We start from the raw sequence: 11,451 nt of genomic DNA, 5'->3' as shown, positions 1-11,451 counted from the left end.
TGGATTTACTCATGATACTCATGAAATTATCCTCGATTAGTTTTTCTAGTAGGTGTTCTGCGCACTTAAGTCTAGGGAATCATGCATTTTCACCATTCAGAGGTGATGAAATTATATTGAATTAAAGAAAGTAGGTTATGTAAAAACTTTAAAAGCTTCCTCCTACAGAGTTTACTCAAGTTCGTAGATTTAAAATAAAAAGAAGGCATAAATATATCCTGCTGGCCTTGGAAGAAATCCATGTTGCCCTTTCTTACTCTTGAAATAAGGTCTCGTGAGTCCATTCTCCGCCGTTTTGAGTTGAGCCACCTTACATCTTACTTGAGCTTTTTGTCTGTGGTGGTGACAGAGCAACTTTCAGAAGCCTTACGACAGGAGCCTCCAGAGTCAGGGGATGAAGAAAGATAGCAAAAATGATGCTACAACGTTGCCGAAGTACAGGATCAACTGAAATAAAAAAGAAAAATTTTACTATGATTTGACAGGAAAATGGTAAAAAAGTGGGCTCGCATTTTTTTCTTTGATTTATCGTGCAAGCAATGAAAGCCTTTTTTTTGGCCAAACTTTTTTTATTACAAAATAAGAATTCGGTGAAAAATTCGTGACTATTTTCCTCTAGTTTTCCGTAGAAATTCATAAAGCGCAACTTTTGCGCAAATTTGAGTTTGGAGTTGCGAAACCCCCGGTTTCGCGCGGAACCGAACGATGTCATCTGGCACCACCAGAAACGAGCACGGGTTTGTACGACCAACAGATCGTTTTCGATAGTGGTTCGATGTATCGTTTGGTTCAAAACAATAGAACATAACCTGAAACAAAACTTTCAGGATTTCAGTCGGAAAAGCTGAAAATGAGAAAATTCCTAACTATTTCACCTTGCGATGCCATTTAGTACTTACATGAATATGAATCAAAAATCTGTCAGAAAAACCCCGTTTCCTCAGATCACTCGATTGACTTTTGAGGCTATGTTTACATGTTGAACCAATCGATATCGATACAATCTCACCTATTTGACGTATCGAAAACGATCTATTGTCTTTCTACTCCTCGTATATGAAAACAATAGGAAAGTCGAAACGTTATCTTCAGAATCAAAGAATCAAACCTCATTCATGGTATCCGCGGGTAATCAAGCGACAATTCACATTCAAATTCGTTTTAATTGAACGAACATAGATGGAAATTGAGAGGAGATACCGATTCGACCGCCGCACGGTGGATCGAGTCAATCAGAGGGGTCGGAACATGCTATTGTTGGTGCGGTGGCGTTTGCGGACGTGGCGTTTGCGGACGTGGCGTTTGCGGATTCTAAGAATCGGGTGGCGTTTGCGGATTCTCATACAGGGTTATTCAAAAGTTACGCACCACTGGCCATAACTTTAGTTCTAATTATGATATCGATTTGCGGTTTGTGGCGTCCTTCCTCATATCGAGGGGGAAACTTTTTGAGGTACTTTTCAGTTCTTCACCCCCCCAGGGGGAGGGGGGGCGGGGGGCAACTCAAAAATTTCAAATGGCAACCCCCATCATGTGATACATCGTTAGAAAGAGCATGAAAAAAGAAAATTTTTGGCGCAAACCGGAAGTCGATCTGACCCCCCTGTCAAAAGTTAGGGGGGTCCAAAGGTTATTTAGGGGGTCCGTACCTTCATTTTTTAGAGTAGCTTCGGCGGCTCTTGGACATACCGTTTCTCTTTTCAAAGAGTCCTCGAATACTCCAAGTCTGATACCGAAGTCTTCATATTGCCCCCGGGCCACCACAGCCCCCCCGTAGGGGGGGATGGGCCTGTTACAATGAAACATTGCATTAAAATGCGAAAAGTCACAGAAGAGCTTCAAACTTAGCATCAAATCCGAGTGGAACTTCTTGCCAATGTTAACGCAAACGCAGCCTGCGACTTTAAAGTGAGTTTTCAAAACTCTTAGCCCCCTGCCCCCCCTCATTTTTGGTTGCAGAGCGGGTAAAAACCGGGAAATTCACTACAAATAATGCCCGAAACTAATGTCCAACTTGAGGAGGACCCTTGAAACGTTGCGATCAGTCGGAGCATTGAAATACAAGGACTGCCACCCCCTTAAAGTACGGAAACATCCAAAACACCCCCGCTGCCCCCCTCATTTTTCGTTGCGGAGCGGGTAAAAACCGGGAAAATCGCCAGAAATGATGCCCGAAACCACTGTAGAACTTGACGAGAACCCTTGAAACGTTGCGCTCAGTCGGAGAACTGCAACACAGGAACTGCCGCCCACTTTAAGGACGGAAACATCCATAAAACCCCCGCTGCCCCCCTCTTTTTTCGTTGCAGAGCTGGTAAGAACCGGGGCATCATTTCTGGCGATTTTCCCGGTTTTTACCCGCTCCGCAACGAAAAATGAGGGGGGCAGCGGGGGTGTTTTGGATGTTTCCGTACTTTAAGGGGGTGGCAGTCCTTGTATTTCAATGCTCCGACTGATCGCAACGTTTCAAGGGTCCTCCTCAAGTTGGACATTAGTTTCGGGCATTATTTGTAGTGAATTTCCCGGTTTTTACCCGCTCTGCAACCAAAAATGAGGGGGGGCAGGGGGCTAAGAGTTTTGAAAACTCACTTTAAAGTCGCAGGCTGCGTTTGCGTTAACATTGGCAAGAAGTTCCACTCGGATTTGATGCTAAGTTTGAAGCTCTTCTGTGACTTTTCGCATTTTAATGCAATGTTTCATTGTAACAGGCCCATCCCCCCCTACGGGGGGGCTGTGGTGGCCCGGGGGCAATATGAAGACTTCGGTATCAGACTTGGAGTATTCGAGGACTCTTTGAAAAGAGAAACGGTATGTCCAAGAGCCGCCGAAGCTACTCTAAAAAATGAAGGTACGGACCCCCTAAATAACCTTTGGACCCCCCTAACTTTTGACAGGGGGGTCAGATCGACTTCCGGTTTGCGCCAAAAATTTTCTTTTTTCATGCTCTTTCTAACGATGTATCACATGATGGGGGTTGCCATTTGAAATTTTTGAGTTGCCCCCCGCCCCCCCTCCCCCTGGGGGGGTGAAGAACTGAAAAGTACCTCAAAAAGTTTCCCCCTCGATATGAGGAAGGACGCCACAAACCGCAAATCGATATCATAATTAGAACTAAAGTTATGGCCAGTGGTGCGTAACTTTTGAATAACCCTGTATTTTGACGGTGGCGATTGCGGACAGGCTGAACAGGGCCGGTGGCCTTTGCGGATCCAGAGAATTTCGGCGGTGGCGATTGCGGACGGAGGGGTAGGCACCTACATATGCTGCCCCCCACCCCTGCACTGTATATTAAAGAGAAAAATTACTGGGGAGGCTCTGGATTCCTTTTCGTGGATGTAGAATGAAAAAAATATTAGTATTAAACATTAGTATATTATATTAGTATAAAAACATATGAGCAGTGAACATACAGTAAATTTTTAAAAAAAGGCATATCAGAAATCGCAAGAAACTGAAAAATCGTCAATTTCAGTCCATTTTTAGGATGAAAAACATGTTGTAAATTCTAGTCCAAAATTACTGAAAGTCAAAAAATTAAAATATGTTTCCATTTTTCGTATGTAATTTTTTAGCTTTCAGTAATTTTGGATTAGAATTTACAACATGTTTTTCATCCTAAAAATGGACTGAAACTGACGATTTTTCAGTTTCTTGCGATTTCTGATATGCCTTTTCTTAAAAATTTACTGTACGTTCAATTCTCATATGTTTTTATACTAATATAATACTAATGTTTTCTACATCCACGAAAAGGAATCCAGAGCCTCTCCGGTAATTATTCTCTTTAATATACAGCGCAGGGGTGGGGGGCAGCATATGTAGGTGCCTACCCCTCCGTCCGCAATCGCCACCGCCGAAATTCTCTGGTCCGCAAAGTCCACCGGCCCTGTTCCGCCTGTCCGCAATCGCCACCGTCAAAATATGAGAATCCGCAAACGCCACCCGATTCTTAGAATCCGCAAACGCCACGTCCGCAAACGCCACGTCCGCAAACGCCACCGCACCGCTATTGTTAACTAAAACTGCGAATTTTGATGTTACATTCGTCACATTTTAAATTTTAAGGGGTTCTTCAAAAAGAAAATATCACGAGGAAACCGATGGAACAACTTATAAAACTTCCAAGTCTCGTATCAACAGAGTTATAAGCGTTTAAAGTTTCCGAATTTTGTCCGACCTCCCCCATTGACTCGATCCATTGTGCGCCGTGGCACATCTTTTTCATCATTTTCCCGCCATCGCGGCGTGTTTTTGAAATTCCCTCGAGTCTTTCGACTTTTTAAAAGCGGGCTTGTCCGGGATTCGGCGCAAAAAGTACGCAACAAATCACCACGGAATCTGCTCACCTGGTACTTTCAGAATATGAAATAAAAAGCACAAAGTCTAGGTACCCATTGTCTCGTAATTGTATTTAGCAAATGGGTGGTTTTTATACGAGGATTAAGAAGAAACAAGTGGTTAGAAATGAAAACAAAATAATATGAACTATGCATAACGATAATCCGGGTATCGGAACTTGGCTGTTTTGAAAACGCCTTCAAATGCGACGTGATACCTCACGCATTCCGGAGAGTTCAAATAGTTGTATCATTGCGCCGTAAGAATGTGACGGAAGATTACAATTGAAATAGCCTTCACGCACGCTGGCCTTTTCGATTTCCGTTCACATTTTTGCAGTCATCAATGCATAGCTTAAATGCGCTTCAGCTAGAATTGTATGAAGCAAATGGGTGGTTTTTATACGAGGATTCAGAAGAAACAAGTGGTTAGAAATGAAAACAAAATAATATAATCTATGCATAACGATATTCCGAGTATCGGAACTTGGCTGTTTTGAAAACGCCTTCAAATGCGGCGTGATACCTCACGCATTCCGGAGAGTTCAAATAGTTGTATCATTGCGCCGTAGGAATGTGACGGAAGATTAAAATGGAAATAGCCTCCATGCACGCTAGGCTTGGCGATTTCCTTTGACATTTTTGCAGTCGTGAATGCATAGCTGAATTGCGCTCCGGCTAGAATTGAGGAGCATTCCCGAAAAGGGGCACATACGCCCCTTTTTCCGGAAATGGCAGAAACGGATTCCTCGCATCCTAATGTACCAATGTCCCGAGTTTCAGCTTAATTGATCAATTTTTGGAGCTAAGAGACCAAGTTTTGTGAGGCTAAGTCAGGCGTATTTCATCTTTTCGCCCCTGGGTACGGTCGCCGCGACGCGACGTTGAGGAGATAGCGCGCAGGGCAGGCAGGCAGGTGATGGGTACTGATATAAGTAAGGATCCCTCATTACAGATGCATCGCACTGATTCTACTAATCAATGCAATATAATCGGGTTGCAGTGATTGTCTATGCGTTTTACCGGTGACACGTGAAATTCTGTAATTATTAATAATTCAATTTTTAATGGTCTCTTGTGGGTTTTAATTTTTCGATTTTTTCGCGTGTTTTGCTGTCTTTTTTATTAACGATGATCGAAAATGATCCACCCGCACGTTCGCGATCGAAATTATGATTTATTTTCGTTTAGAAACTCGTTAAAGTCTTGAAAATTTAGCTTTGAAAGCCAAAACCTATAACCACCGGTCCATTTCCGGAAAAAGGGCACATAACGGAAAATTTTAAAAAATTCCTCCCACAACACTGAAAGAAGTGTAAGTTTTACCAATGGTCGTTATTCATTCTAGGGTGTATGAACGTTGATATGAGTGCCCCAGTTCCGATGTATGTCATCATCAGTGCCCAGAAAGTAGGAATGAAAACTTCAAATGCGTTTTTCTCACGACTTGTTTTTTCGGTATGTGCCCTTTTTCCGGAAAGCTCCTCAATTGTATTTAGCAAATGGGTGGTTTTTATACGAGGATTAAGAATAAACAAGTGGTACGGAATATAACAAAATAATATGAACTATGCAAAACGATAATCCGGGTATCGGAACTTGGCTGTTTTGAAAACGCCTTCAAATGCGACGTGATACCTCACGCATTCCGGAGAGTTCAAATAGTTGTATCATTGCGCCGTAAGAATGTGACGGAAGATTACAATTGAAATAGCCTTCATGCACGCTGGCCTTTTCGATTTCGTTCACATTTTTGCAGTCATGAATGCATAGCTTAAGTGCGCTTCAGCTAGAATTGTATTTAGCAAATGGGTGGTTTTTATACGAGGATTAAGAAGAAACAAGTGGTTAGAAATGAAAACAAAATAATATGAACTATGCAAAACGATAATCCGGGTATCGGAACTTGGCTGTTTTGAAAACGCCTTCAAATGCGGCGTGATACCTTACGCGTTCCGGAGAGTTCAAATAGTTGTATCATTGCGCCGTAAGAATGTGACGGAAGATTACAATTGAAATAGCCTTCCTGCACGCTGGCCTTTTCGATTTCGTTCACATTTTTGCAGTCGTGAATGCATAGCTGAATTGCGCTCCAGCTAGATATTACATTTTCGAAAAGGCTGTATTTTTGCCCGCGAATGCCTCCCGCCAACCTAAATATTAAGAGGGACCAAGGATCCGTTTTATGTAACTGTTTAATACTTACAACGAGTCCGTTGTGTAAGTGAAGGGGGCCGTCCATCTGGAAACTGGTGAGGACCATGATCACAGGGTGAACTAGGTATGCGCAGTAAGTTAACCTGCTCAGAGGTTGCAGTAGTCGGAATGACAGAAGAGAGTTCACACAACCTGTAAAATTTTATAGTTATTTTATTTCTCATTTATGATATTTATCAATAGAGAGTCTATGGTTTTCTGTGTAGAATTATGATTTCCAAGGTGTATACACTGAAAAAAAAGATTGGTAGAATTTACCATTCCTTTACGCTGTATTTCACACAGCGTGAAGAAATGGTGAACTCTACCAATCTTCAAGTCGATTCTGCTAGAGGAATGGTTACCTGTACCAGTATATAGTAACGTTTACCTTTCTTCTGGCAGAATTTACTCTGAATTAACGCTGTGTGAAATACAGAGTGAAGGAATAATAAATTCTACCAATCTTTTTTTTCAGTGCACCATCAGTAAAACCGGAAAATGAAGAAATTCGATGTTATCAGGAAAATACTAAGAAAGTCTGTCATGGATCAGGAAATACTGAATGTTTCTAGCATTTTCCCAAAATTTAATTCATTTCATTCTATAGTTTGATTTTAAACCAAACGAGTGTCAATTTACTCCCGCGTAAAATCAGTAGCTCCTGTCTAAAATATCTGAGGAAGCCACAATTAAATTTTAGTTTACACTGTGTTTCAGGACAAAATACGGAAATAATTATTATTAATTATAATAATAATATGCTTAGTTATCATTGAGCATGTTCCGCTCACTCCTTTTTTAATTCTTAAATTCAGCACGATAATGCTGATTTACACCAGACAACCCTAACCGGCATCCCAGGTCATAATTTTGAAAATTTACCCTTTCAAAACATGCACGTCAATCGATTAATTTTGATTCAGTCAAATTATTAATCAATTTGCAATGGATAACTGTAATAGATACTGAATTCGCGATTATTGAAAAATGCGATTAATCGACTAATAACCAATTCGAAAACCTCGATCAATCGATTATTCAACTACTCGAAAAACTCGAGTAGGAATAACGCCGCATGAGCCTTCAAGCGTTGCCAAATTGCCTCCAACAAAATGCGAATTTGCTGAAAATCGTGTGGATATTTTTCTCCCCATTTTTCACAGAATCTTAAACGCAATTTAACCTTCTAAAAATGTCAAGAGAGAACATTCATAATTCTCCTCAAAAATTAACATTTTACCAAAGGAAATTCGACACTTCTCGATGTTCATACGGCGTTTTTCCTTAGCAGCGATATGCCTGTGTCACACTATCAAAGCTAGCCATCAAAATATCAGGGTCAAGTGTTGTGATTGGCTTATTCGATGACTTGGACCAATCACAGCACTTGACCTTGACATTTTGATGGAGTATTTTGATAGTGTGACACAGGCTTAAGGTAGGATATGGAAGCTTTGGAACGCACCTCCATTGCCGGTGCAGCAAGCAATGACGATCCAGGCGAGGGCTGCACCCCATGCAGAATGCCCGACAGAGACATAGAAAGCAGAGCCGGTGACCCCCAGATGGAATATGTGGAGGCCGTAGACCAATGAGGCCAAAGTCAGCAACGAGAGGACCCACCCGAGGAAAATAGTTGTCTGAAATTCATAAAATATCATTTGTGAGGCATTAATTGACGAGTAATTCTAAAATTGCAAGTAAATCTAGATCACGTTCTCCGGAGTCCCGAAGTGTATATGAACTAGAGTCCATTTATACTGAGAGTCAAGACAATTCGGCTCATGGATGTCACAAACGGGAATAAAGATTACAGAAATTGAACGTTTTTCATAATCTTTGATCGGCCCATTCTCAAATGCCTTTCTCCGTTCCTCCTCTCATTCCGTTTGTTCCTTGCCGAACCCGTAATTCCCTGGTCCATTCCAGATTATAATCTTTGCAATTGGTGAAAATGTAATCTTTATTCCCGTTTGTGACACTGTGGAGGCCTAAAATACGGGAACCAATCAGAAATGGATTCAAATTGTCTTGACTCTCAGTATAAAGGGACTCTAATATGAACCAGGGTTCCCAAAGTCAGGAAAAACTGGAAAATGGCAGGGGATTTTAAAAAGTCAGGGGAAATGGCAAAAGTATCGGGGAAAAATTGGACTTCATTTTGCAATTAGGAACTATAAATTCCGACTCATTCGAAAAAAACACGTATGTGCATAAGGAAACTAATGGTTCATACGTTGTCTTTTACTGAATCAGAATTTATAGTTCCTAATTGCAAAATGTGGCCCAACTGTCAATCCACTTTATTAGCTTTCTGGAATGGGTTTAACGTTATCGGGAGAAACGAGACAACATCGGAATGTTCATACGGCGACGAATCGCAAAGTGGGCCTTTTAAGCCCCACCATTCGATGCCGCGATTATTCTAACGCGATTCGAATAATGCGGCGAACACAGTGTGGCCGGCGTTAAACGCTTATTAACGCCTGCACAACTATAGGAATACATCCCGCATTGCGCCAAACAGTGCGGTCGACGTGACACATATCAGCGGATACAAGACGGCGCGGCGTGAATACTTCTCGCACTGCGCCAAACGCAGCGCAGTCGGTCAGTTGGCGTGATACTTAGCGCCTACAAGACTGTAGGAATACTTCCCGCATTGCAATCACAGCACGATGCGCGCACATATTTGAAGCGCTGCGCGCAGAAAAGGCATATCTTAATTGCGGTGTCTCAGAATCTTTGCCCTTGTTTCATACATCATAATTTAAGATAATTCATGGAATTCTTCGAAACTTTTACTGAATTTTCTTCATGATTTTACAATGCTAAAAACGAAAAATGTCAGAAAATTCACCGAATATATGTAGTTACCTCTCTAAAGGATCCTAAAGTATAAATCAGTAGTGGAGATTCTGAAACACCGCAACTGATAAATGGATGTAATTCTGCCAAACGGAACTATTTGCATCATGACGTGAGCCCTGTTATACATATATTCGTAGGGATCCCAGGGCTCATGTCTTAATGCACATAGTTCCGTTTGGCAGAAATACGTCCAAATGCCTTTTCTGCACCCAACGTCCCAATTTCTCCGTGTCAGACCCCACAACCCACCACCCGCGGTGCGGTGAACACAATATCCAACCAGTGTACAACGCGAGCCTGCGATCGTAGTAAACGTCGCAAACCGAGATGCGTGGTTTGGAAGTTTCACCATTGTTGTGCACTCAGGGACTGTCATTCATAGGTTCAGGTACATAAAAAAATGATGCATCGTCGAGATCGATTTTTCGTCAATCGACATTTCGCGGGCAAATTTTATCAAATGCCTGGACAAATAATTAAATTTTGATGGTCCATGAGGTCTTGTATGTTTATAACGAAGGGCTCTAAAGTTTTCAGTGTTTTGGATGTTAGAATCCATCAAATCTATAATCTTCTCTTGTGTATTGCTCTCCAAATGCTCCTCATTTATTTAAACAGTAAACGTTGAAAAAATTCTGTATCTTTAGACATGCTTAAAATACCGAGATAAAAGCTAGTCTGAGGACTAGATGTTCTATATTGACACTTGTATGATGCCAATTTTTACGGAGACATCTTTTCCAGATGAGCAAGTATTTGTTTTTTCTAAAATTAGCCAAATGCTCTGACTTTTAATGTAAGTGAGAACCTTTGATTATTTGCCCAGGCACTTGACAAAATGATCGATTTAACTATTTTCCTGCGGCGGATACAATGCCTATAGAGGCCGATTTGTTCACAATTGTTTCTTTTGAAGACAGACGCATCAGGGTAGTTTTTAGCCTTTGAAAACGGGGTTATCCTTGTGATATGAATATTATAGAGTTTGTCAAGTTCAATCTTAAGGTCTAGAAAATACAGTATTGTAATTTACATTGCTCTTTATTACGTATAAATCACTTACGCAGTTCATTCGCACTTTGCATTTCGTCCTGAACAAATACCATCCAGCGAACATACCAACCAGATATGGTCCCAAACGAGTCCATGGCTTATCATAAAGTTCGTCAAAGTTACCAAATGGGTCTTCGATTCTGAAATTAGATTAAAATTGAACATTTTTTATGAACATTTGAAGCATTTTTTTATAGTGAAGTATCGGGAATGGCACTCCTGGTGGATTCATTACGATGCACCTTAGGTTTTTAAAATATGTTTAATTCCGAATGCGTCTATCCTTCAGGAATATAGTTTTCAAAGAAGAACATAGATTCAGTGTTACAGAATCATGAATTCCATAGTCTGTTCAGTATCCAACCATGTCTTTAAATTTTGAGAATAAATATATTGGAAAATGTAAAGCTCACATTCTTGATATTCGCATGATAAAAGTACTTTCACGGAATAAACGACTCTGCGGCCAAGTCATGAAATTACCTAGATTGGACGTATTTCTGCAAAACGGAACTATGTGCATTATGACGTAAGCCCTGTTAAGCATATATTTTTATGGGTTTCAGGGCTCATGTCTTAATGCACATCGTTCCGTTTGGCAGAAATACGTCCGATTAATTCGGGTAGCGATCCAAAAGCTATAAGTGATTCCATTTGGACTACATTTTGCAATAGGGAAATACTATTTGTGGCTCCTTTCAGAAACAACGTGCGTGCCAATAATTACCTTATGCAGATAGGCGCTTTTGTGAGAGAGCCAGGAAAAGTAGTCCCTTATTTCAAAATTTCGTCCATTTAACCTACCTCTCCAGACGCTGAGCAGGTTTTTTCCGCGTTGAACCAGTTTCTACGTGTAGAACTGAAACGTTGCATGAATATGATACTTTCGCAGGATATATAAATTTAATTTGATAAGAATCATTGAGAAAGTGGAAAAATGCAATGCAGCGTATTGCGCCCTAGGTGATATGATTTACGCCTTACACTTATG

At 41.0% G+C, this 11,451-nt stretch overlaps 2 protein-coding genes across 6 annotated transcripts in view; one reads left to right on the top strand and one right to left on the bottom strand.

Annotated features, from left to right (window-relative positions):
- Positions 1-11,451, bottom strand: part of LOC109034877 (nose resistant to fluoxetine protein 6) — a 96,759-nt gene that overhangs the window by 8,901 nt on the left and 76,407 nt on the right. The window contains exons 11-14 of one of the 2 annotated variants that reach the window (XM_019048255.2): positions 10,471-10,600; positions 8,002-8,176; positions 6,544-6,686; positions 7-447 (exon numbers count right to left, since the gene is read on the bottom strand). In XM_019048255.2, coding sequence (XP_018903800.2) covers positions 388-447; positions 6,544-6,686; positions 8,002-8,176; positions 10,471-10,600 — 508 coding nt within the window. In that variant the 3' untranslated portion in view covers positions 7-387. Of the gene's footprint in view, positions 1-6; positions 448-6,543; positions 6,687-8,001; positions 8,177-10,470; positions 10,601-11,451 lie in introns of those variants that run through there. The other variant, XM_072301120.1, reaches the window with a different exon arrangement.
- LOC109034879 (uncharacterized) overlaps positions 1-11,451 on the top strand; it is a 57,148-nt gene that overhangs the window by 32,587 nt on the left and 13,110 nt on the right. The gene's annotated exons all lie outside the window — the stretch shown is intronic.

This window comes from Bemisia tabaci, chromosome 5 (genome assembly GCF_918797505.1).
Source record: "Bemisia tabaci chromosome 5, PGI_BMITA_v3".
Taxonomy (NCBI): Eukaryota; Metazoa; Arthropoda; class Insecta; order Hemiptera; family Aleyrodidae; genus Bemisia; species Bemisia tabaci.
Note: the sequence above shows the minus strand (reverse complement) of the source record. Positions and strands in the feature narration are given on the sequence as shown.